This window comes from Biomphalaria glabrata, chromosome 15 (assembly GCF_947242115.1).
Source record: "Biomphalaria glabrata chromosome 15, xgBioGlab47.1, whole genome shotgun sequence".
NCBI classification, from domain to species: Eukaryota; Metazoa; Mollusca; class Gastropoda; family Planorbidae; genus Biomphalaria; species Biomphalaria glabrata.
In genome coordinates this window covers 32,449,364-32,474,796 of record NC_074725.1, presented here as the reverse complement: position 1 = coordinate 32,474,796, position 25,433 = coordinate 32,449,364, and the positions used below count along the sequence as shown (strand labels likewise).

The window sequence follows — 25,433 nt, the reverse complement described above, 5'->3', positions numbered from 1 at the left end:
CGATTTACCACTCAGCCACTTTTTACTAAAAGTATTTACAAGTATCATCACGTCACATTACTGAGTGTCACTTCTGTCACGTTGTTACTTCATTATTACTATTGTATTTTATTTTGTAAAAATTTTTTTTCACCGCACCTCCCGATTTAAAGTATGGTGTGGCCTTTGCTGATATTTGCGATGGAATTTCGACCAAAATTATTTGTTGTAAAAAAAATGTAGGTTTTATATGTGGTAGGTTTCTGTTGGAATAAATGAAGGAGAGGAAAGGCTCATTTTTTATTACAAAAAAAAAACACAAAAAAACCTGCATCCATACATGAGCACAAATTTCAATGCGGTTGAAGGGACGCAAAGTTGAGAAGCAAAAGCAGATCTCTACTATCAAGTACGGCCTTAGGCCGATTTGCAGCTTACAGGGCCCCGCACCTGGCAGGGTCCCCTAATTTACATAAAGAATCTCATTGTAAGCCATGGCTCTTGTCACAGGCTTTTAAAGATGTACCACTTAAAGGGTTAACACAATTGGTGTATCGTACGATTGACGTAGCTTTAATTAACCACCTGGCGCCTATTACTCCTATACACATTCTAAACATTCTGTATAATAAATGCTGATATAATGATCTAAGCAGTATCAATAGTTGTTATTGTTAAAAAAAATAAATAAATAGAACTTGGGCGTCGTAATCCGTAAAACCGACCCTGTCTACTACAGCGAAGGAAACCGGATAAAGAGAGCAATAGCGGACCGGTGCAACGTCAAATTTAACCACCTCGCTGAATTTATCCTACCACTAACGGTGCACGTCAGGAATAAAAATTGACAGAATCGACCTGACCGTGAAATAAAAGCTATAAAAGTAAATCCAAAAATGTCAATGTAGCTTTGCCAGATAGGACCGTTAGTGCTGATAGAGTAATAATATTTACAGCTTAACAGCTTCAGTGTCAGAAAGTTGCTGTCAGATTTGTTTTCATTTCTTCATGACAAAGTAATTAACATTTGTATAGATAGTTTTTAGCGGCCCCGGAAGGGGAATAGATGTTATTAGTTTTGTGTGGTCTGTCTGTCCGTCTATCCCGTTTAGATTTCGTAAACTAGAAAAAAAATGAAAATCCGACATCATGATATTTTAGCTCGTTAAAAGTTCTTCAAAGGCTACTTTTTTTCTTTTCTGAAAGCGAAAAGTTTAATTTAAAAAATCAAGTATGCAAACAATTTTTTCATAAAATACACCATTTTTATAACTGTTTACCACTAATAGTAACAAACACAGGAGGCTATTTAATAAGGGGAGTGCCATCCAACATATTTGTCACATATTTATGCAAATGGTAAAAATATTTTGTTAAAAAAAATACTTTTTTTTAAAGAGAAAAATCTATTTAGTATGCATATAAGTGGAACATAATTTAGAACAACAATTAATAAATAGTTTTTCATATTACCGCGTTAACTGCAGTGCAGAATCATATAATATACGCTAGAATTTACTAGAGGAATTTTTTTTTTACTGAAATGTTTTTTTCTTGAGGCTTTCAATAAGAGATTGACTCTTTACAAAACAATTAGATCAATTAAATAATCATTACATGACATCAGTTAGGCCATATTCACATCTAAATTCACTACACCTATCCCTTGCTCTGCTGGATCGTTGGGGCACCATACAAGATCTATCAACCTTCTTTCTTCATTCTCTATCAATTGCCTTAGATAGAATTTCATTCTGATATTCTTTCTGAAAATATTAAAGCCTGCCTTTTTAACTGTCTGGGTGGACAACTTCAGGGGCCAATTCTGAGTTTGCGTTTCCACACAAACTGTCTTTGTAAACTTGTTCTAATTTTTAAAATTACTTTTAAACTGAGCATTCAAGTAGTATCTTGAGGATAAATATAATGGAGTGGATATAGTGTACCAAAACTTTTTTAAAGATACAAAGTCTTACTAATCAATATTATTTACTTATATACAAATTGTTGACTATGAATTAAAAGAGGATTAACCAATAACACATCCCTTTCTTTTGTATCAAAAATATTTTTATTATTGCCTTCAAGTGTATACATGATAACAAGAAAAACAACAAACAAAATATAAAAAAACTTTTAAAAAACTTATCTAATGGGAAGAACTGCACACTTACAGCTATATATATCTCAATAATGTAGAAGTTTCTTCCTTTTTTATGAAATAAAATAATTAATTACCAATAATTAATTGACTGATTGGTTAATTTTTCAATTGATTCATGTTTTATAAGGTACCATAAAAAATTGTTTAAAATGTAAAATTTCTTCCTTTTTTGATATGAAACTAAATAATTAGGCCCAATTACCAATAATTGATTGAATTATTGGTTAATTTTTCAATTGATTCATGTTTTGTAAGGTACCATAAAATTTTTTTAAAAATTTCAACTTGATGTGAGAACGGGTGCGGGAGAAAGAAAATGTATATTTATCTTAACTCTTTCTCTCTGTAATTATTTTCCACATTCTGGGTGGAATCAACGTTGGAATCGTCAGTTAGGAGAGAAAGAGTTAAGGGACAAAGCTCTAAATATTTAGCCATATATCTGAATACTGAAGAGTTAATTTCCCTTGTCAGTATCAAACAAAATAATTAATTGACCAATTGGTTAGATTTAAAAAAAATTGATTCCTGTATTGTCTTTGGCGATGAATAATTGCGCAAAGTTTCAATGGATTAGGGAGAAATAAGGTGTTGAAACATTTTACCAGACAGATACATAGATAGAGTGAGTTGATATAAGCTTTGTAAAAATGTTGAACTCTGGACACTGGTCAATGAATTCCTGTGCCTGATCAACAGATAAAAATGTTTTACATGTTTCGGATGTTCCTTCAGAGTTGAAGATAATTACTTCCTAGTCCAAACCCCCGCAGGACGACGGGGGATGGGAGCGGGCAGGGTTTGAACCTGGGACCATCGATAAATCTGAAAGACAGTCCAGCGTGCAAACCGCACGACCAGGCAGCCATCCAGACAGATACATGTGACACAGGCCTGTGTACTTGAAAAGGACTGATGTAAACACTCCCTGTGTAGATTAACGGTGATATGGGTTATCTGACTATACTGTGCGTTTTCAAGAAGCTTTTGGGTCAAGTCAGTCTGACACAGTAGAAGACCAGCATAGTTAAGACAAGACTGAGATCTAAGTACAAGTTGTGTATAGCTGTAACATTCAGACATTGACTACAGCCCATTGTAGGGTATTTGCTTATTTTTTGTTTATTTATTACACTCATTAATAGTGTCACATTATTAGAAACCCAAGCTGTCAAGTTCTTGACTTAGCTACATTGTTTTGCCAAGGGCTTATAGAGAAATATGACAATATGGATTGAACCAAACTCAGATCAACATGGGAACAAAATCATCTTTTTAAATAACATAGCAGATAGACCAAATTCCATCAATAGAAAAAGCAAAGGCCATATTACAGATCAAAACATTCACTCATCTCTGTTTAAAAAAAAAAATAAACATTTTGAAATAGTGTGAAACAAAAATAAATTCATTTTAAAAGCCAGTTCTATGAAGATCCTAAACTTTCTCTATTTTGTGATGTAATTTAAATAAAAGAGTTTATGGTTGAAATCAAATCAAATCCCAGCTTACAGGGCTAAAGTCAGTCAAACTGTTTGCTTTACATTTTAAATGTTTAACAGAATTGAAATTTATTACACACTAGCTAGCCTTAACTTTCCATAGAATGGCAGAAGGTAGGGTTCAAACCCTAGACCATCAAGACGACATTTCAGAGCACATACCACACAAGCAGGAAACCATCTGGTTAGAATTCTTAAACAGCCATCATATTATTATTATAGCTTTTATATAGCGCTACTTTCATGCTTATAGCATGCTCAGAGCGCTTTTGGTCCAATCTCATTTGTAGACCAGTGGGGGTATCTAGGAGTTAGTTTTCCGTGCTGCCTTTAGGCGCTCAGTAAACACAACTCTGCCCGAGTCGGGTGTCGAACCTCGAGCCCCCTTCTAGGTAGCCAAGCCAAGTTCAAGCGCACTTAGCTTCTCGGCCACACTTCCCTTACATATGATAAATGAAGATTAACTATTAAATCTAAAGACCTTTATGTATACTTGTGGCAAGGTAGCTTAACTTCTTGTAAATACAAAAATAATTGCTTGGATAAAATTCCAGAATTAAATGAATTCTGTCTTTAAGAAAACAAAGACAATAGTGTTAACTACAAAGCACATACCAGATAACTAATCAAGTCCTACATTACCCGTTTCTTTACATTGAAATATATCTTTATTGTTAAACACATTGACAGTCTGGTGTGTGGTAAGCACTTTGTACTGTGGTCATAATGGTCCATAGTTTATATACTGACGGTGCCACCCCCCCCCCCCCTTAACCGCAGGAGGTTTCCATTAGGATGTAATAATCTTCATTTCTGAAGGAATGTCCAAAATGTTTAAATCAAAACTTTTAATTACAATAAGAAAACAGAAATTTGATATATTCTGAACATTTCCAATAGGAAAACAGAAATTTGATATATTCTGAACATTTCCAATAGGAAAACAGAAATTTGATATATTCTGAACATTTCCAATAGGAAAACAGAAATTTGATATATTCTGAACATTTCCAATAGGAAAACAGAAATTTGATATATTCTGAACATTTCTAATAGGAAAACAGAAATTTGATATATTCTGAACATTTCCAATAGGAAAACAGAAATTTGATATATTCTGAACATTTCCAATAGGAAAACAGAAATTTGATATATTCTGAACATTGTTATAAGTACAAGCACTATCAGTTTGAATTTCTGGATTTTTGGGGCACACTTGAGCTCACCTAACTGTAATGGGTAACAGACTTTTTGGGGGAAAAGTAAAGGCGGTTAATCATTGTGCTGGCCATATGACACCCTCGTTAGCAGTGGGCCACAGAAACAGATGACCTTATTAACATCATCAGCCCTATAGATGGCAAGGTCTGAAAGGGAAACAACTTTTTTGTGTGTTTACTATCAGTAGAATTGTGCCTTGATGTGCAGAACTTATTTAAGTCTGGAATTGTATTTACAAGAAATTAAGCTATCTAGCCACAAGTATACATACCAATCTTAAGCTCAGTGCAATAAAAATTTAAGGAAAGTGATGAAATTGTACCAGTTAATTGCTAGCTACATTTACAGCGGACTTAAAAAGTAAAATGATGAAGCGGCTGCATCATAATAAAAGTAATGGTTGATATGTGGTGTTACTGAGAAATATAAAAGGAAGATTTATTTTTGTAGGTTTTTGGTTTCCTCCAAAAATGAAGATTAAATCCAAGCCTAGGCCTTCTGAAGGACAGCAAGGTACAAGAGCTTTGGCAGAGTTTGAGCTTGGGACCATTGAGATGGCAGCCTGGAGAGCATACCTCACAACAAGGCACCCTAGGGAGTCTGGGCAGTTACAAAGTTTCTAGACCAATAAGGAAACTTTATTATTGATGTAGCTGCCAGACTACATAGGAGACTGGACTGATGTTATAACATGCCTTTATAAGTCCATAGTTACAACTTTTATAAAGTCACACAAACTACCAGCCAAAATTGTCAAAAATACAAAACGAGAGAGACATTATCGGAAGGAATACAATAAGCAAGTACAACATGGTTTTAAACTTAATTTTCACATTTGTAATTACTCCCATCTTCCTGTCAGCGTGTCATTAAAATTTGCTATCCTCTTGTTTTTACATGTAACAGAGAAAGAAGTCTCCCAAATGGATTTACATCTTTAAACAGACATTCTTATAATGAAGCTAGTTACATGAACATAAGGCAGAAAAAAAACTAATAAAACAGTTCCTGTGAAACATTTTATCCTTTTGATTATTTTGATAATGATTAAGTGATGAATTAATGTTATTCTTTTGCTTTAATATGATGTTAACTAATATGAGCAGTTAACCAAGCACTGATACGATTCAGGTTCTTGTTCATCCATTTTACATTTGTCTCGACCTTCTCAATGGCCTGTATGATGGATCTCTCTCCTGAACCAAATTGGCCTTCTTGGCTGGCTTTAAACATTTTGAGCTGAAAAAAATTTTTTTGAAATCACATCTTATTAAAATAAATTAAAATATTTAAATAAATAAATAACAAAATATTAAGATGCTATACTTGTATAAATATTTGCTAGCTATAAACAGGAAATAGTGACAAAAAGAGTAGGATTGTTTTTGGGTAAGGTTATTTAAAAGCTACTGTATTAAGAAGTCATTTGTATTCTTTAGTAAAATAGTTTCAATATTTGACAATTTTATTATGCATAGCTATGGAGCCTTCATTGAGTTGACCTCTGACTCAATAAAACTTCATGAAAACACTGCAGACTCTTGGGCCCACCAGAGACTGCCAACAGACTGAGTTTTCACTAGGCTCTTTCAATGATCCCAACCATAAAAATAAAAATGGTTTCAGTGCTGGGACAACTCTATAGGTGCCCTGACCAGGCTTGAACAAACTATTATATTAAAGTGCAAGACTGGATATTAAGCAGCTCATTTTTGCATATTTCTAGTCAAAGTTTATTTCACACTGCCCCAGCTACAAGAAGGAAGAGAAGACAGTTTTTCATTTTCTTTTTGGCTGTTCCCTACTTGGTGAATCTGACAGGTCTGTGCAGCCACATGGTGACGTGCGTAGAGCGCAACAGCATTCTTCTTTTGTCCAAGAACAAGAGGATTTAAGCCTTTGAAGACTGTACCCACATGGAGATGACAATGATTTCATCTATACAATTGTTTCTTTAAATATAATTTAAGTTTCTCATATTTGAATAAATATATGTATGAAATAATTTCATGAAAATGGGGAGCAAGGGAAGGATGAACAAATTATTAGAGGCAACTGTTTCTTAAATGATTGATCTCTATGCATAACCTACTGAATCTAGTGGAATAGCTACCCAGTCCAGAGGCATACACTCTGGACTATAATCTTAATGGTCCCAGTTCAAATCCCTGCTCACAGACTCCCCCACCATCTTCAAGAGGTATGAGCTAGGACATAATAATCTTCAATTCTATATGTTTGTTTGTTTGTTTGTAAATGTTTGGCATGTTTCGGATGTTCCTTCAGAGTTGAAGATAATTTACTTCCTAATCCAAATCTCCCATCGACGACTGGGGAAGGCATCATACTGCCATAGCCAGACAGCCACTATAGGAACATCCAAAGCTTGTAAAACAAACAAACAAACCTTGGTGGGAGCAGGATATTACTCAAGATTTGGGCTATAAATATTTAAAAAAATAATATTTTCACTGCTTACCTCTTGAAGTTCAAATTCTGTATTAAATGAACGAGTAACAGAATCAATAATATTGGCCCATTGAAAAAATGAACTGCCAAATCTGAAATGTAGAAAGTACAAAATTATTGCTCCATCTGTTGATTTATTGACTGTATTATGCTTATCGCAAACCAGCTGTTAAATTAAGTTTTAAAAAAGGTCTGCCCAATCAGACCTTGGGATCTATGGGGGCATTTTGACACTAAGCGTATAAATTTCTATGGCACATGGTTAATGAGGGTGTCATGTGACAAGCTCAACAACCCACTGTCTTTACTTCCGCAACCCATTAAGTTGGGAAGCCAAGCGCTTTACCTCTCAACCACTATGCCCCAGATGTTAAATCCTGATGATAACAAATTATTTAAAAACTAAAACATTGATTACAGTTTACTTATTATTTCAACCAAGAAAATACACTTACGACTCTTTCAGCTGAATAAAATGTTCTCTAAAGAAATTCCAAGCCAGATTTCTTCCAATGGTGTTGCTAGCAACATAAGATACAGCACTAAGAGCATCTTGTTTTCTGATTGGAGACGTATCCTCCAGTAGGAGATTCAAATAACTGAAAAGAACAAAAACAACACAAAATATGTGTTTGTTTTATTCATGATACTGATACAGTTTTTAATTCTGGAGTCTAAAAATAAAATAAGCTCACCAAATTTTATTGCATCAAATTTTTTAGCACTAGTACCAAAGGTTTTGTATTTTAACATGTTTAATAATTGGAATAAATGCTGTTTTTTTTTCAGTCAATGAGTACTATCTGAAACAAGAACATTCAATTTTGAGCTTCTTTCATCTAAACCTTAGCTGTTTATGAATGCACCGAGACATGAACATGAACAAACTGGACTGTATTAACTTTCTCCCACACAAAGAGCAATCTAAAATCTTCCAACTAAGAACAGGACACACACCTCTGTTAAAATAACATCTTAACAAAATATATCCCACACAGATATCACTTTGTAGACACTGCACCCACAATTATGAAACCGTAAACCATATCCTCTTTGAATGCTCCTTCCTATTCCACCTTAGGCAGACCCTACTACAACTAGAGCCAAACATAACCAACACCCTGTACGGCAGTGCTGAACAACTGAAGAAAACAGCACACTATTTTTCCTAGGCACAGTCTGCAAAAGAGCGGACAGCTCAGCAGCAAAAAGCTGTCCAGAAGAAGAAGCTGTTTATGAAAGATTCATGTCTCCTGCCCTCTATTAGATCACTTTAAGTATATCTTGTGGAAGTCGACCCTTAGGTATTCACTGCATATGGTTAAGCCAGCTAAGGAATAATAGTTTTCAGGTCTTCTCTTACATCAAATCCCCTAGAGAAGTGATCAGCTATCACCATATTAAGTCCTTGACATGCAGTAGCACAACATACAGTAATAAGCTGAACTAAACCTGTACTAGTCTAGTATTTTGATATTGTAATAACTTAAGGGAGGCAACTCAACGAGACATAGACGTTTATTTACACGGAGACATGACAAACACAAAGGACATCTGCCTTGAGCACAGCATCTCCATATTGGCTCTAGACTTGGGCGGAAATCGTTTATTTCCTCTGTCAACATCCCCTTGTCTGGTCACTGATAGTGCGCACCTTCTTTCTGCACTAGCTTGGATGGCGGTGCGCATGGCAAGGTTATAACAATGTTTTTGATATTTTTTTTTTTTTGGCACATCAGCACAATTTAGGCCACATAGCGGCCATAGTCCATGAGATTTTTAAGATAATGAAGGCAGGCTGAGGAAAAGAGAACGCAGACACAATGATAAAAAAGAAGTAGGGCACTTTTGAGCCCCAAAAGTGCTAAGCAAAGAGGAGCACAATTTAACGTCATGTCACGGGACGGCGTACTAGTCTAGAATCTCAATCTCATCCAACAGATTTGGGATCACTTGCAATGTAGGAATGTCAGTGCTGCTTGCATAAGAAATAGAGCTGAACAGAACTAGAGTATAACCTTATTGAAGGTTTTCCCTGAGACAATCGGATGATCTTCTCACTCAAAAAAAAACAAAAAACAACTAAAACCCAATATAGAGCACTAAGGTCTGAGTACTGAATGTTGTAAGGATACATAAAACATAACCTCATAAAATTTTCACAAAATCACAAAGAGGAAGAAGCATTTTTTGTTTCATAAACAAACTAAAAGTGTTTCTTCCCAAGTATTAAGAAATATCTATTTCACCGAAGAAGACCAATGATTCACTCAAGTTGATAATTAACATGAACTAAAGCTCACAATTACTTTGTAGACCACATAATTGACCTTTTAATGTACTCTATTCATAAAACGCAACATAGCATTTAAATGGATTTTACATACTTACTTATTCAGGATCCAAGGCTCTTTTGAACAAGATAGACCAAGCAACAAATTGATTTTTTCCGAGGCGGTATCTGACTCCTTGTACATCTGAAAAACATTTTAAAAATCTTTTGTTATTTGTTTGTTCGCTTAACTTTGTGTACGAGTTGCATTATCTCATTGTTTGGTAATGAGCTGCTGGTTTAAAGGCTTATGGGTAATGAGCTGCTGGTTTAAAGGCTTAAGGACTATTGTAATTGTGTACATGTTACGACTGAGTGTTTCCATGGAACTGCTTTAGTGTTTACACAAATGACATCTGTGTTAAGCACTTGTATTTGAATAATAAAGTAATGAGCTAGATCATTATTGTATGAACAATACTGTAAAAAAATCTCTAAAAAATTTTATCACAGAAATATTTTTCTAGTAGATTTCAATGCATTTCATCTTTGTACAGAAATCAGAATGATCAGTCGGAGTATATCAAAGGGACAAGAGAGAACATTGTAAACAAATTCATGATCCCAGTATCAACATTACAACGTGGACAACCCGCCATTGTATCAACCCCTGGACACAACACAGGTCCTGGAAATGTAAATATTTCATCACACAAATTGGTACTACACTGAAAGACAAGTCACATGATGATAAGACACGAGGCCTGAACCTATAAGACTGTCTGTAGGTCACTTTGACAATCTTTTGTTGAGATGAATATATCTTACCAAGAAGTAACCCTTAGACATGTATTGCAGCAAAATGTACTAGCAGAGTTATCTGTCCTGAAGCAGTCAAACCCCACTTTGGACAAAGCATTTTTTTTTAATTTTTAAGAAAACATAGACACAGAAAAAGATGAAGTAGAATGTAAAAGAAAGTTGTTAGCAAAAAGACAAGGAAAATGGAGAACATCTGATTTCAGCTGGCCTGATAAAAACAAAAAAGAATTCTGACATAACTAGTAACTAGCGGGAAATTCACAGAGGAAGAAAAGGTGACTGTTTAAATGTAAATGCTAGGACCAATTAGTACAAATGCTCTTTCTTCCCTAGCGCTATTAGAGCATGGAATGAGTTGCCTGAGCTAGCCTGGAAAACCAGTGACTTGGCAGAATTTGGGTCATTGGTTAATATGCATGACTAGATGCATGATGCGTATGACATAATCTTCTTTTTTGAAGTAATGTCTGTATCATATAAGATAAGAAGATAAATCCATATATAACTAGAACACAAAGGGCTAAAGCAAATATAAACATATACATGGAGACTGGTTTTGAAAAAATACATTATACATTCTCCCCCACAATTTAAATAAAAGTTTCAATAAAGTTTTTAACTTGTAGATGAGTACTGTAAAATATAATTGGTCACATTCCTACCTTAGACCACAATGCTTACATGCTTCCTCCCCTCTCATATATTACAGGCAAGGTGCGTGAATGCAAAGTATAACATCTATCAGTATATATTTTTATTATTATTAAGTTGAAGATACCATAAATTAAATATAACATTTCTGTTGTGTCAAAAAAAAAAGAATTGTAATTTTTTTTTCTATTTATTGTTTCATTTTGTTTTTGAAAATATTAAAACCCAACACAAAATGAAATCCCCAATCTAATTAACAAAATTAACTCTTGTACTTCACACACACAAATACATTGGGACATAAAACACATGCATGTATCATTTCTTAAATAAGACATTGTAGGTCCCAATCATCTTCTTTTTTGAAGTAACATCTGTATTATATAAGATAAGATTATAAATGTATAATGTGTCTAATAAATTGAGCTCTAAAATGTAAAAAAAAAAAAGCGGAAACCAAGACAACCAATGAGCTGAACCAAAATGGCTGTGCCAAAAACATTCTGGTACGCATGAACCAGGGAATTATGCTCACAATGAAACCATCCTCAGAAATAAAAAAGAGAAGTCATAAAGGTGACGAAAGCAAAATATTTTTGTTGGAAGGAAGCAGCAGACAAACTGAACATTATCATCCCAGCACAGCCAACTGATGTTACACAGGGTTCTAAAGCAGCGCACAGGAAGTCTTGCATCAGCATATCAGGCATTGGCCAGGGATTTTATAAAGCGGCCAGCCAAAGTAGAATAAGCCATTTAAATTTCAAGTACATCAGATATCGGCTACATTCATGAACTGGCCAGACTGCGGTAACATTAATCTTCAAATACAAAAACAAAATCTAATAAAATACTCAGAAAGACACAAAGATAAAGGCACATTCCTCATCCTATATGCTAGGACAAATTAGTACAAGTGCTCCTTCTTCCCTAGTGCTATTAGAGCATGGAATGGGTTGCCTGAGCTAGCCAGGAAAACCAGTGACTTGGCAGAATTTAAGTCATTGGTTAATATGCATGACTGAATGCATGACGCGTAGGGCGTAATCATCTTCTTTTTTTAAATAACGTCTGTATTATATAAGATAAGATAACACATATTTTTTTTTACTATTTTTACTATATAATATATACTTTAATCTGTATGGATCAAGACTAAATTTTGATGTTGCAGGTTTAGAATCTTAAATTGTGTCTGTGCTACTAAAAATGCTGTAATTTAGAATCTGAAATTCCATTAGAACATTGTCTTTGAACCCTTTTAATTAGAACATTTTGTAAAAATTTTATATTTGGTCATGATATGAAGTTGAAAGAATTGTTACATGAGTCCTCACAAAAATAAATCATTTCTAAAAGAAATAAATATGAACTAACCTCAAGAGCAAAATTCCACTCTTTAGCTCCTCCCACAGAAATGGCATTGCAATAGACAACCTGTCTCAAGTTGGGGTCAATTCTGGTCGAAATAAAATATAAAGTTGTAATGAATACCATATCCTTTTTTAGATTCATGGTGGAACATTTATTACTTAAATCTATAGAATCATTATTAAATTAAATCCTGGCATTGTCACTTTGTGAAACCTAACAATAGTATTAAATAAATTGACATCATTTTATTTCAACCAGCTATTGAAACGGTGGTCATTCATACTGATTTGTGTAGCTAAGTTCCAATGGGAGACTTTTCTGAAATATTACTTTCATTTTTCTTACCAAACAACAGAGGCATAGTTATGGTTGGGGGGGGGGGGGGGGGGGGAATTTGAAAATACCCCCAGGCTCCCACTTGATGGTTGCCAAATGAGTGTAGGGGCCACTAAGGAAGTCAAGGCCCCCCAGGCCCCAAAATGATGGCAAATTCCTAGCTACACCACTGCCAAACAAAGCAGCAGCCTCAGCAAATTGACAACAAGCTCTTTCTCCTGCTTCATGTGAGCAAGAAGGACACAATCATCCACAAATAGAAACTCTAACAATCCTCTCTTACTGATGCATCAATGTCAAGAGAAACAGACAACTATCAAGCTCATGCCAGGCGTGTTTTTGGTGTGTTTCTCCATCTAAAAACAACATCAATATCTACAAAAGAGAAGTTCTTATAACCCTATCGTAAGGCTCTGAGACCTGGGTAGTCTTATCTTATCTTATATAATACAGACGTTACTTCAAAAAAGAGGATGATTACGTCCTACGCGTCATGCATTTAGTCATGCATATTAACCAATGACTTAAATTCTGCCAAGTCACTGGTTTTCCTGGCTAGCTCAGGCAACCCATTCCATGCTCTAATAGCACTAGGGAAGAAGGAGTATTTGTACAAATTTGTCCTAGCATATGGGACGAGGAATGTGCCTTTATCTTTGTGTCTTTCAGAGTATTTTATTAAATTTTGTTTTTGTATTTGAAGATTATGGTTCAGTGTTTTATGTATGATTGCTACTTTACTTTTGAGCCTTCTGTCCTGAATGTCTATAGGCAGCATGTAAGTCTTCTCTCATACCTCAAACAAAGAGTGTGTGCTCCAAAAGGACATAAGACTACACTACAAATAATCATGTTCTGTTGAATGCCAGTGAGGAGGCACTACTTATGGATCATAAAGATTATAATTATTATTATTACTTATAGTTTAACACTTTTAAAAGATTCCTTCAGAAAAAAAAATGATAATTCTTCCTAGTCGAAACCTGTTTGAGAACAGGGATGGAAGCAGGCAAGTTAAAACTTGGTACCATCATGATGACAGCTCCAAGTGCATAGCTAATGACCAGGCAGCCATTCTATTGCTTTGGGTAGGACACATTTACAAAAAAAGGGAGATGGCTGTGTGCCAATAAAAGGTCTTACTGCCAGACTTGAAGGAGAACTTGTAACATAGTGACCCCAGGAGCACTTTAACAACCAAATCAGGTTTCAGTTAGCCCTTAATGTCATAACAGGAAACAACTGACAGCAAATAACTTGTGAAAGAAAAATGAGAACTCTTCCAAAGATATTGGAACATACATTTGAGACTCAAAGAAAAGCTATTCCCAAAGTCAGGCATAGATAGATAAAACAGAACTTAAATAGACTCCACGAGTCCAACAGCGTTTTCTATATCAGATTTAACAAAGTATGCAGGATACAGCTGAGACTTTGACATCACATGAAATAAAGCACTCAGCATTTAGAATCAGAATGATGACAATGCCTTATTATTACACCATTATTAGTTGTTTTTTATTGTCTATTAACTATTCATCATCATCATCATCATCATCAAACGAGGATGTCATGGGGCTTGCACAATATCCAACCATCTTTACTTTTTCCTAACTAAAACTAATGTCAGGTACCTAACAGAGCTGGGTGGACTCAGAGGTGCCCTAAAAATCTCAAAATTAAAAATCTGAGACTTCGAACCTGGTACCTCAGAAGCCAAGCACTTTACCACTCTGCTACTATGCCTCCTAGATTGCTATAGTTTTTATGAAATAGGTAAATACACTTTTATACTGAAGCTAAACAAAATTATATATAGACATGATATATTTTGATTGTGGCCAAATTGATATTTTTGGAACATAAGAAAAAAAATCCACTTACGCATTAATTTTAGAATTATCCATCCATGTCTTGTAAAGACGTTTGACAGCATCAAGACATTCTGGAATACCATATTTACAAGCTTCAGCTGCTATCAATCCTCTTGCAGCTCTATAAAAAAATAAAAAAAATAATATAACTGACTTATTCAATTTTAATAATGTTCTCAAACAAACACATTGCGATTGGAAAAGTTAACATCTTAAACTCTCTGTGTAGGTAAATAAGCAATATAGCTTGTAAAAGCTTTAGAATGTTGTATTACTAGAGTACTATGTTGTGCACCATTGAAAAAGAATTGTATAATATAAAGAACTGTGAAGCTTAGATATTAGGTGCCTAACCCAGAAATCTTCAGGCAGAGGGGCTTATATTTGGCTGACCACCCACCTTGAAGATGGAAAACTCTGAATCAAACCTCTGCCAACATGTGGCTATACCCAAACATGGGAATGGTTCAGGAGTAAGCCTGGAGGAAAAATCAGGAGCCAGTGACCCTTTGACTACTTGCAGCATACAATGCTAGCCTTGGCAGAATCTAGGATGTACATACTGTTCATTGGAAACATCAGTTACAAGAAGAAAGCGTGGGTGACATCGTTCTGACCATAACTTATGAGATCAATCATAGTAGATTATAGAAGTAGATGTGGGATGCGTGGTCGAGAGACCAAGTGCGCTTGAGCTTGGCTTGGCTTGACTACCTAGAAGGGGGCTCGAGGTTCAACACCCGACTCAGGCAGAGTTGTGTTTACTGAGCGCTTAAAGGCAGCATGGAAAACCAACTCCTAGATACCCCCTCCCCCCCACTGGTCCACAAAAGAGATTGGACCAAAAGCGCTCTGAGCATGCTATAAGCATGAAAGTAGCGCTATATAAAAGCTATAATAACAATACTATTTTGAAATAAATTAGTACTTTAACTGTTAGTTAGACCAAAATGTTAATTTCAACTTATAACAGGGACTTTGCAAGCAATTTTCGCTTCTTTTCCAGAAGTCTGTCCTAGTAGTATTTGTGCATCATTTTTTCACTCATCTCCTAACACAGCCACTCAATGGTAAAACACTTTCTCATTCAGCAACCTACTTTATTATCTTATCTTATATAATTCAGATGTTACTTCAAAAAAGAAGATGATTACGTCCTACGCGTCATGCATTCAGTCATGCATATTAACCAATGACTTAAATTCTGCCAAGTCACTGGTTTTCCTGGCTAGCTCAGGCAACCCATTCCATGCTCTAATAGCACTAGGGAAAAGTATATAGATCTTAAGTCATTTTTTTTATCACATGGATCATTCAAATGTTAACACTTTACTCTAAAACAGCTTTGAGTTTAGACTTACATTTCTGTGTGTGAAGAACCTGAGTTATTCAGTCCAAAATACTGATAGGATGTATTCAACTGCTTTTGCATGAATGTCTAAAAAATACAAAACAAATATGTGTGTAAATATAGGCCTATATAACTTCTATTGATGATAACAATCTGGATGTCTTGGACATCTTCATGGCTGATTTTATCTAGACACCTTCTTTTCAGAAACCACCGTAATCATCGGAGGTGGAATAATTTTTCCCATGCAAGAATAGGTGGACCATATTTCACTGCTCTATAGTAGAGTGCTCATGACACATATTTGATATAATAAGGCTGTAGTATTCAAAGTCAGCAAAACACTCTTTTCTGAAGCAAAGACATTATTATTATTATTATAGCTTTTATATAGCGCTACTTTCATGCTTATAGCATGCTCAGAGCGCTTTTGGTCCAATCTCATTTGTGGACCGGTGGGGGGGAGGGGGTATCTAGGAGTTGCTTTTCCGTGCTGCCTTTAGGCGCTCAGTAAACACAACTCTGCCCGAGTCGGGTGTCGAACCTCGAGCCCCCTTCTAGGTAGCCAAGCCAAGCCAAGTTCAAGCGCACTTAGCCTCTCGACCACGCTTCCCACCGACATGGTGCCCATTGCCTTAACTATCCCATAATTGATGTCCTTTTCAGGATAGCACATCATTGAAGATAATCAGGTCAAGGTAACACAATGATCAACTTATCTCCAGGTGTTGGTCATTCATATATCTTGTCTAGTTTGCTATAATTTTTATATTTAACTCTTTCTCTCCTAACTGATGATACCAGCGTTGATTCCACCAGAATGTGGTAAATAATTACGGAGAGAAAGAGTTAATATAAGTCTAATCCAATTCCTCTAAATGAAGAAGCTTACTATTATTGTATAATTGCACGGAAGTAACATCTTTGAATAAGATTCTAAAGCAGGAAAGAAGAGCTCACAAAAGGCTGAGAAAAGAAGAAAGCTTAACTAATGCTGAAATTTTCTTCTTTAAATCTTCTTTCACAAAGATGGTACTATAGTAATGGTGCCATCCTTCTATATGGAGGATAACAATTATCTCAATATTGCCATGATACAAGTAAATCTGTGCTGATAATAATAATAATAACAATAATAATAATCTTTATTATCCATAAGGAAATGTGTCCAGACTCACTCATAATCAACATGTGAAAAGTTTATATCAAACAGTTTCTATTAGATGATTTGATTGCCAGGGGAACAGAAGAGTTTTTGTGTCTGTCTTTGCTATCGGTGTCTTGTATCTCTTTTGTGATGGTAAAATCACAAAATCCTGACCCAAAGGGTGATTTTTCATTTCAAGCACCTTTTTAGCTTTTTTTTTTATTATGAATGTTTGTCTCAAATCGATTTTGTTTTTTTGCCAATGACTTTACCAGCAGCATTTAGGATTCTATGAAGTTTATTTTTATTTTTAATGTTCAGATTGCCATACCAGGCAGTGATATAAAATAATAAAATGACTTTGATCTGGCGTTTCATGCAAAAAATAATATGAAAAAGGATAAGATAATTTGGTGTTTATGTTTTTGTTGATGAATAAGTTCAATTTATTATGTCGATATTATGTTATCAAAATTTATATGTAATGCTATTTTGATTTCTATAGATCATACTTTCTAAACACTGTATGATCTAAAGAAGGTAAACAATAGTTTTTTTTTTGTTCTTTTTTTGTTTTTAAACAATTTCACTAATTATATCTATGATTAAGTTTCTATGCTTGCTGACCTGGTAGCTACCATATGCAGAGCTGACTGACAGCATTCTAGCAACATAAGCCAGTTCTATTCTTGCAGCTTGCCAAGGGACATACTCTCTTTCATTTTCAAGGTAGTCTATGACAGAGAAGGCAGTCTCTAGGTCTAAGGAACCTGATCTGTGAAGTACCCATTAGAGTTCAACATTTTTAAAAATTCAAAGTAATCTTATTTTATCTTATATAATACAGACGTTACTTCAAAAAAGAAGATGATTACATCCTACGCGTCATGCATTCAGTCATGCATATTAACCAATATGAAGTTAATCAAAATCAAATCAATATAAAGAATGACTTGCTATTATATATATGTATGTATGTATATAAATAAATAAATAAATATATATATATACATACATACATACATAAATATATATTCCCCTGTGGTCAAAGATGAGCAAATTTCTAATTTCCTTTGAACTTGAAGATAGCTATGAACCCCACTCCTCACTTTAAAAAGCCAGCCATAAACATGACAAGGGTGAGTTAAGTCTACTGCAGTTTTGCCTGCTTCTTTTCTCAGCTGTCAGGGAGAGGTATGGGGAGAATGAATGTTAGTTTGATATTTTGGGTGTGATTGTTATATCCCCTTGTTATGAATGCGAAGTGTTGAACGTATTGTGAACTGAGTGATTAAGTCTTCGTTGAATGTGCGAGAGAATGTGTTAGTCAGTAAGGTCTTGCTCCCGGTCCAGGAAGGTTGGACGTTTACTTCCTGGACTGGTAGTTATGCATTTATATATTTATAAGTAGATGGACTCGTGTTTTGTGTATTTCATAAGAGTGATATAATTGTGTGCTTTATTAAGTATTATCGATATTCGTGAATATAAGGAGTTAGAGTTGATGTATATTAAGTGTTCGTATTTGAGTTAAGCAAGTATTGAATTATAATTGAGTAACCAAGAAAGTGCCAAGCAAGTATTATTTAATATTCAAGAAACCCCTAGTGAGCCAAGTTAAGAAACACAACAAGACAAGAGACAAGCAGAGCATAGCAGCAGTATATATATATATATATATATATATATATAAATAAGAACCCCTGACATCAGCCTTTTGTTAGATCTATCTTCTTTCATGCTATAGAATCTTATTCAAAGATCTTAGACATTGCACTAACAGTTAATTGGCCAATTGTTTGTTTTTTCTCTCTTTTTTTTTTTTTCAATAGCATACCCAGTCTAAACTAAGTGGTGAAGATAGCCGCTACTAACTTAATTATCTTACATATACTGAATCTTGAATACATTTATCAGACATGTTTTTCTCGCTTATTTTAAATGGTAAGATTTTTGTTTCACTACTGAAAGGTACACTCACTTGGCCAAGTTCCAAGCATCATTGATGAGTTGAGCCCTATTTATGACTGGTATAACCTAAAATGAAAAATTCATGGATTAAAATAATGAACTTGTTATACCAACAGTGTTATATTTGCCACTTCCAATACTAATTTTCAGTTGTAGTTAAGATGCAATTATAAAATAAATTTTGGCAAAAAATACTAACCAAATGATTGGTTTTCAGCTGCATAGCCAAAGCTTGCCAGTTGGATAATTGATAGTTAACTCGATAGTAGCCATTTTGGTGAACATTACAAAGGAACCATCCACTGCTTTCATTTCGTAGTTCTAAATCACTGTATGTAATTGTCTCTGAAAACAAATGCAATACATAATACATATTAATTAGATCTACATTCTAATGGCTTAATAGTACTAGTAACATCTTCTTAACTATAGTCATTATATTCTGTGGCATTATATGTCTCATGAGACAATCTGTTCCCTTTGCAACTTCTTGTGACTAAAGAGGCCAATCCTTGATACACATCTGCAGTCACAGGTTGGGCATCTGTAGTCACCAGGCGCTGTTGTACTTTCACCCTCTTTCTAATACTTTTGAGTATTGCATCTGCCGTATGGGACTTTCCTTTTTTCTTACTCTATATACATATCACCAATAAGCTTCAGGCAGGAGGGGCTTGTTAACCATGTCTGGCTTCCCAACTAGGAGAAGGAAAACTCTGAATTCAAACCTGTTGCCTTGCAGTTATACCCAATCATGGGAAAGGCTTCGGGAGTCAAACCTGAGGATAATCAGGAGCTGGCGACCCTAAGGCAGTTTGCAGCACCCAGTGCTACACTCTGGCAAAACCTGCAACGCCACTGACCCCAAACTGTATTGGCACTGCTGTTCCTATGGATACATCAGCTGCGTGGAGTGGGGGGAACTGATGTGTGGGCAACAATGTTCCGACCACAGCTAATGCCCAGGCATTCATCTCATTTCCATGAGATGATCCATAGTCGCTTCACGACTGAAGGAGGCCATAGATATGTATAAAGGTAATCTCACAAGAACAAACTATGAAATCAGGTTTGGTTAACAATGTATCTGTTAAACATGAATAGAATGTGATTGGTTGAATTATATTTTAAAGAAATAACAGCATTCACGCTTTTAAAATTGATATATTACTATACATTGTAGTAACTATAAATTTGTCTAATTGATAAGTACAAATAGATCTAAGTCAAAGGGAACAAACTTTTGCTTCACTTTTCACTGCACTTACTTGAAGCCTCATGTTTCCAAAGCCAGTGAACATTTGCATCTGTTTGATTGAAGTTTAATGTTAAACTACTTGCGAAGGTCAATGGAATGTTCCAAGTATAACTGAAAGAAATAAAATAATTTAGTTCCCCTTATTAATGAGAGTAAATGTGTTTATTTTATTAACAACTGGTTTGAGTTCAAAGATTAGGGAAGAATGCAATATTTCAAGGGATGACACATACCCGGTTGTAACCTGCCGATTTTGCCATACCAGAAACGTAGCCATAGACCACTAGGCGTCAACTTAAAATTCTCTTTTCGACATCTGTGTCTTTGGGTCTCAGATATATGCCCTCTGACCTTTACAAGGGGTCTCTAGCTGTTACTGTCAGAATCCATTTTACTGTCAGCTGATTTCCTCTATTCCAGCGAGTAAACTAGCATCTATGTCTTTATCGCACTTCTCCAGGGAGCCTAGCACCTCTGTTTTTCTCCTTTAAGCTCCCAATAAAAGAACGACCTTTGACCTATGGTAGTCCCCTCTATAATATGTGATAGCTGACAAACCCAGTGAGCAGTAACAAGAGCCTCCAGCACAACATCAAGGTAGTCTTGCCTGCATATACCCAAAAATGGATTACAGGCAGCACTTGAGAAGCCTTAGAAGCTTACTACAGACACAACAGGAGTATCAGAGACATGCAAAATTGACCTTAAAAAGTTTTCTAATGCTTCTTCAATGTCATCAATACACAATGATTGCTGTTGATAATTGAAGTCCAAAAGTGAACAAATGTTATCACGTGCATTTAATGGATGAGCCAGTGAAATAATAAAGTCAACAAGTACAGAAAGAAAAATCTCACTCTGGGTTGCAACATTGAAATACTAATAAGATTGATTACTTTCTTTACTTCTTAGATGCCTATAAACATTTCACTTTTTTTTTTTTTTAAAAGAAGATTTAGATAATATTTTAAAATTAAGATTATTAGTAAAAAAAACATTTAAATTATTTTAAAGAATAATGATGTATACTTGTAACTTTGATTTTTCTCCTTTTTTTATGTTTTATGTTAGTGGTACATGTGTAGATTATGGCATTCTAGCACCAATGTGTATTAAGTGCACAATTTTTGAACGCACTTTCTTTTTGTTGCCTTGCTTGTAAGCTGGTGGAGCGTTTTTGTTATTATGCTGGTGAAACGTTTTCTTTGAGATTCTTCTGTGTTCCCCTGTTTAGTATCTAAGGCATGACTGCATTTCGCAGTTGTTTTCGATGCCATAGTATACTAGACTGGTTCTTTTAGTTTGTTTTTATTTATGTCTTTATAGGGAGTTAGTATGGGATTGGAAGTCTACGCTGGTGACTAGAGATAGCAGTGTGTTGTGTTGTGGTTTCGAACATTAATGTGTACGTTGTGGGAAAGCAAGGTGTAGAATTATTATTTAATTAATAGATCCACAATATTAGAATGTTCATCATAACTTAAATTCATATCATTAAACATTTACATTGTCAACAGTGAGTCACTTATTTATTGCAAGCACGAAGGTGCCTGGTTGAATGTCAGGGGCCCGGGCAAACAAGCTAAGGCCTTAACACAACCCTGACAGTACATAGAGGCTGTGGTAAATTCAGCCCTTTTAAAAGAAAAAAGACAAGAAAGCTATATAATTACATTTCTTACATGGGATAAGATCATGGAACAGGTTGCCTAATTAGCAAGGAAGACCAATGGCTTACTACAGCTTGTCTCTAATTAATATGCCTGACTAGATTAACACGTATACACCTATGATATAATTATCTTAGTTTTTGAAAGAATGTCTGTAATTTTTTAGATAAGAAAATTGCAGACAGAAGACTGTTCTAGGGATGGCTTTTCAACTACAGGGAATAGTCTTCATGAACAAATAAATGACATCCACCATGTGAATATAAGGGGTCGAGGTGGCTGAGTGGTTAAGCGCTTGGCTTTTGAGCCTGGGGTCCTGGGTTTGAATCTCGGTGAAGATTGGTATTTTGATTTTCAGGATTTTTAGGGCGAACCTAAGTCCACCCAACTCTAATGGGTACCTGACTTTAGTTTAGGATAGTAAAGGCAGTTGGTCGTTGTACTGGCCACATGACACCCTGCTAGTTAACTGTTGGCCAAAGAAACAGATGACCTTAAAATCATCTGCCCTATAGATCGCACGGTCTGAAAGTGGAACTTTACTTTACCATGTGAATATAAATGATGGGGGAAAAGAATAACTACAAACAAAAGAAGTGGAAATTTAATTTAATGAAAATACAGGGGGAATAATAGAATCTATAAAGCACACAATAATTAGCCTTAAGGAGCAAGATATATTTGTTATATTTATACAGCTTTGTTATGTAGCTATTACTAAATTATATTTTTATGGCTTAACATATCTAAATAGTGAAGTAAATCTTACTTAAAAGGTGAAGTAAATCTTCCTTGCTCTGGTGCATCACGATTCAATAGGAATCTTTCTTGGTGGACTGTGAGGGCGTCATGACGACTGAAGTCCCGAGTCACTGTAACTACAGGGTAGTTCATTTGTAGAGTCCAAGTGTCCATCACTTCTTTCACATTTATATTTTTGTTGTCAAGTCTGGCTTGCTGAAAATGTTATTACACTTTTTCAAGCGTCATTTTAATTACTGTGTTTAACCAGCTTTCACAAGATGCAGTAATGGTGGTCGCAGCCACTTAAACCTGTGTCCCCCTTCTTCCAAAGAAGCGTAAACTATGTTATGGTATAGAACAGAAGAGTAAAAGAAGTTTTTGTCTCTTTTCAGGGCAAAGATAAGATCAGATAATTTTTATTGGTCCAATCAAATGAAAATTCAGTTTGACTACGAATGACCACCTCAGCATGACTACTGTAATAACAATATAGATGTAAATACAAACAACATTCACATTTTATGAATTAGGTATGTACTTCTCGTTGACAACAGATGACCTTGTAACACTCTGACAGAAAGTAGGATAAAGGAGTTTTTACATCTTTCTGTTTTAGTCCTAATGGATAGATATTTAATTTTAATGAGGCCTAAAATTGGTAGGTCACAGACGAGTATGTGTGTGGCTAAATTATGTAAGAGTGGTCCTTTTTCTGACTGCTCTATGGGAGAAGCAAAGCAAAAGTATTTCATCCTAAAGGGATGAGACAACATATGTTCTGGAAGCTCAAAGCCAGTGAAATCTACCCATGTGGAGTGTCACCAAAAAATGCTGACCGTGTCCTTCAAAACTGCATTCTTTACCAAAGAGGCCTGAACAAGACACTGGCCCCAAAACACTCCTATAAAAAGAAAACTATATGGAAAGCTCCCTGATTTGCAAACCACTGCGCAGTTCATCTCATATATTGGTCTAGTCATCTGAACGCTTCAACTAAAAATGAGAACGAGGAAGAAGAAGATCTTTAAGGACAACTAGTACTAGATTTTCATGTGCCGAAGAGAAGAAGAGAGGCTTAATAAGTTTCTTTGAAGGATTGAAAAAAAAAAAAGAAGAAAAAAAAAGATCAAAGATAATTACAATTTTGATAAAAATAAGCAGCATAAATATTAGAAAGCTAAAAAACCTTTTTATTTCAACTAGTGTTTGCCATAGAGAGTCTGAACTATCAGCTAGTAAAATTATTTAAGAAACTTTTAAAACTATTGAACCCTGTAATTTTTTAAATCCCAGTTGAAAAATACAGAGCTGCAGTGTGCTACTTGTGCGATATATAGATTAATAATAATAATACATTCAAATGGAATGAAATTTAATACTTTTATCAGCCTTTTATGACTGTGACAATGTATATCTTCTTGTTTTGTAAACATGTTTTACAAGTTTAGGATGTTCCTTCAGATACTGAAGATAATTAAATTTCAGAGTAAGCCTCCCGCAAGACAACGGGGACGGCAGCAGGGAGGATACGAACCAGTGACATTTGAGACAACCGAATGACAGTCCAGAGCACATATAGCATGACCAAGCAGTCATCGATAATATATCTGGGTGTTACACACTAATTACTCAAGCAATTTTCAACTATATAAGAAAATACTTTTTTCAGTGAAATCAACATGTTTGGTAGTAACAAATAAAATAAATGATAAATGTTTTAACTGCGTTATTATGAATGTCTTTATCCCCCTCCTTATCTTATTTTTCTTTTAAAGTCACTGCCGAAGAGGTAAATGAAAAGTCATATGTCTTGCTATAATGTTTCAGAAGTGTATTATGGTATTTGATTTTAATAATCAAAACTAGTAAAACATTTATTTAGACCATTCCTGTCCTGTGGCATTTTACGTCTCGAGAGACGATCTTTCCCCTTTGCAACTTGTGACTAAAGAGGCCAATCCTTGATACACAGCATTGATCACAGTTTGGGCATATGTAATCACCAGGCGCCGTTGCATTTTCACCCTTCTTTATGCTTCTGTTGTGTATGACATCTGCAATCCGTGACCCTTCCTTTATGCTCTCTTTATTCCTCTGCAGTCAAAGATGAGCAGATTTCTCATTTCCTTTGAACTTGAAGATGGCTATGGACTCCACTCCTCACTTTAAAAAGCCAGCCATAAACATGACAAGGGGTAAGTTAAGTCTGCTGCAGTTTTGCCTGCTTCTTTCTCAGTCTTTTGTTAGCTCTATCTTCTTTCATGCTATAGAATTTTATTCAAAGATCTTAGCCATTACACTAACAGTTAACCTAACCCTAGACCATTAATACAAAATAAAACTCCATGAGTACATTTTTGAAGTAGAAAGCCTGGTTTGTAATGGAGAAAAACCATTTTCTCCACCTTTTTTATGAATTTAAATTAGGCTTGAAAGAGACAGTAATAGAGCTCTCACAAAAGCTGCCAGAGTCCTACTAGACAATCATTTGAGACCCAAAGAATTTCCTTGTAGAAAGACAGGCGCAGAAGATGAAAAGAAATAGAAACTTAATAGAACACCAGTGGACAATAGGTTGAGAGAGACAGTAATAGAGCTCTCACAAAAGCTGCTAGACAAGCATTTGAG

General features: G+C 35.1%; 1 protein-coding gene across 4 annotated transcripts in view; it reads right to left on the bottom strand.

The window, feature by feature from the left end:
- Positions 1–3,502: 3,502 nt before the first annotated feature.
- Positions 3,503–25,433, bottom strand: part of LOC106062333 (aminopeptidase N-like) — a 72,437-nt gene continuing 50,506 nt past the window's right edge. For all 4 annotated transcript variants that reach the window (XM_056011825.1, XM_056011824.1, XM_056011822.1 and 1 more), the window contains exons 15-26: positions 22,831–23,018; positions 20,402–20,502; positions 19,333–19,478; positions 19,144–19,199; positions 17,790–17,937; positions 16,026–16,102; positions 14,675–14,785; positions 12,458–12,539; positions 9,727–9,812; positions 7,791–7,934; positions 7,346–7,427; positions 3,503–6,105 (exon numbers count right to left, since the gene is read on the bottom strand). In XM_056011825.1, the coding sequence (XP_055867800.1) occupies positions 5,956–6,105; positions 7,346–7,427; positions 7,791–7,934; positions 9,727–9,812; positions 12,458–12,539; positions 14,675–14,785; positions 16,026–16,102; positions 17,790–17,937; positions 19,144–19,199; positions 19,333–19,478; positions 20,402–20,502; positions 22,831–23,018 (1,371 nt within the window). In that variant the 3' untranslated portion in view covers positions 3,503–5,955. The remainder of the gene's footprint in view (positions 6,106–7,345; positions 7,428–7,790; positions 7,935–9,726; positions 9,813–12,457; positions 12,540–14,674; positions 14,786–16,025; positions 16,103–17,789; positions 17,938–19,143; positions 19,200–19,332; positions 19,479–20,401; positions 20,503–22,830; positions 23,019–25,433) is intronic.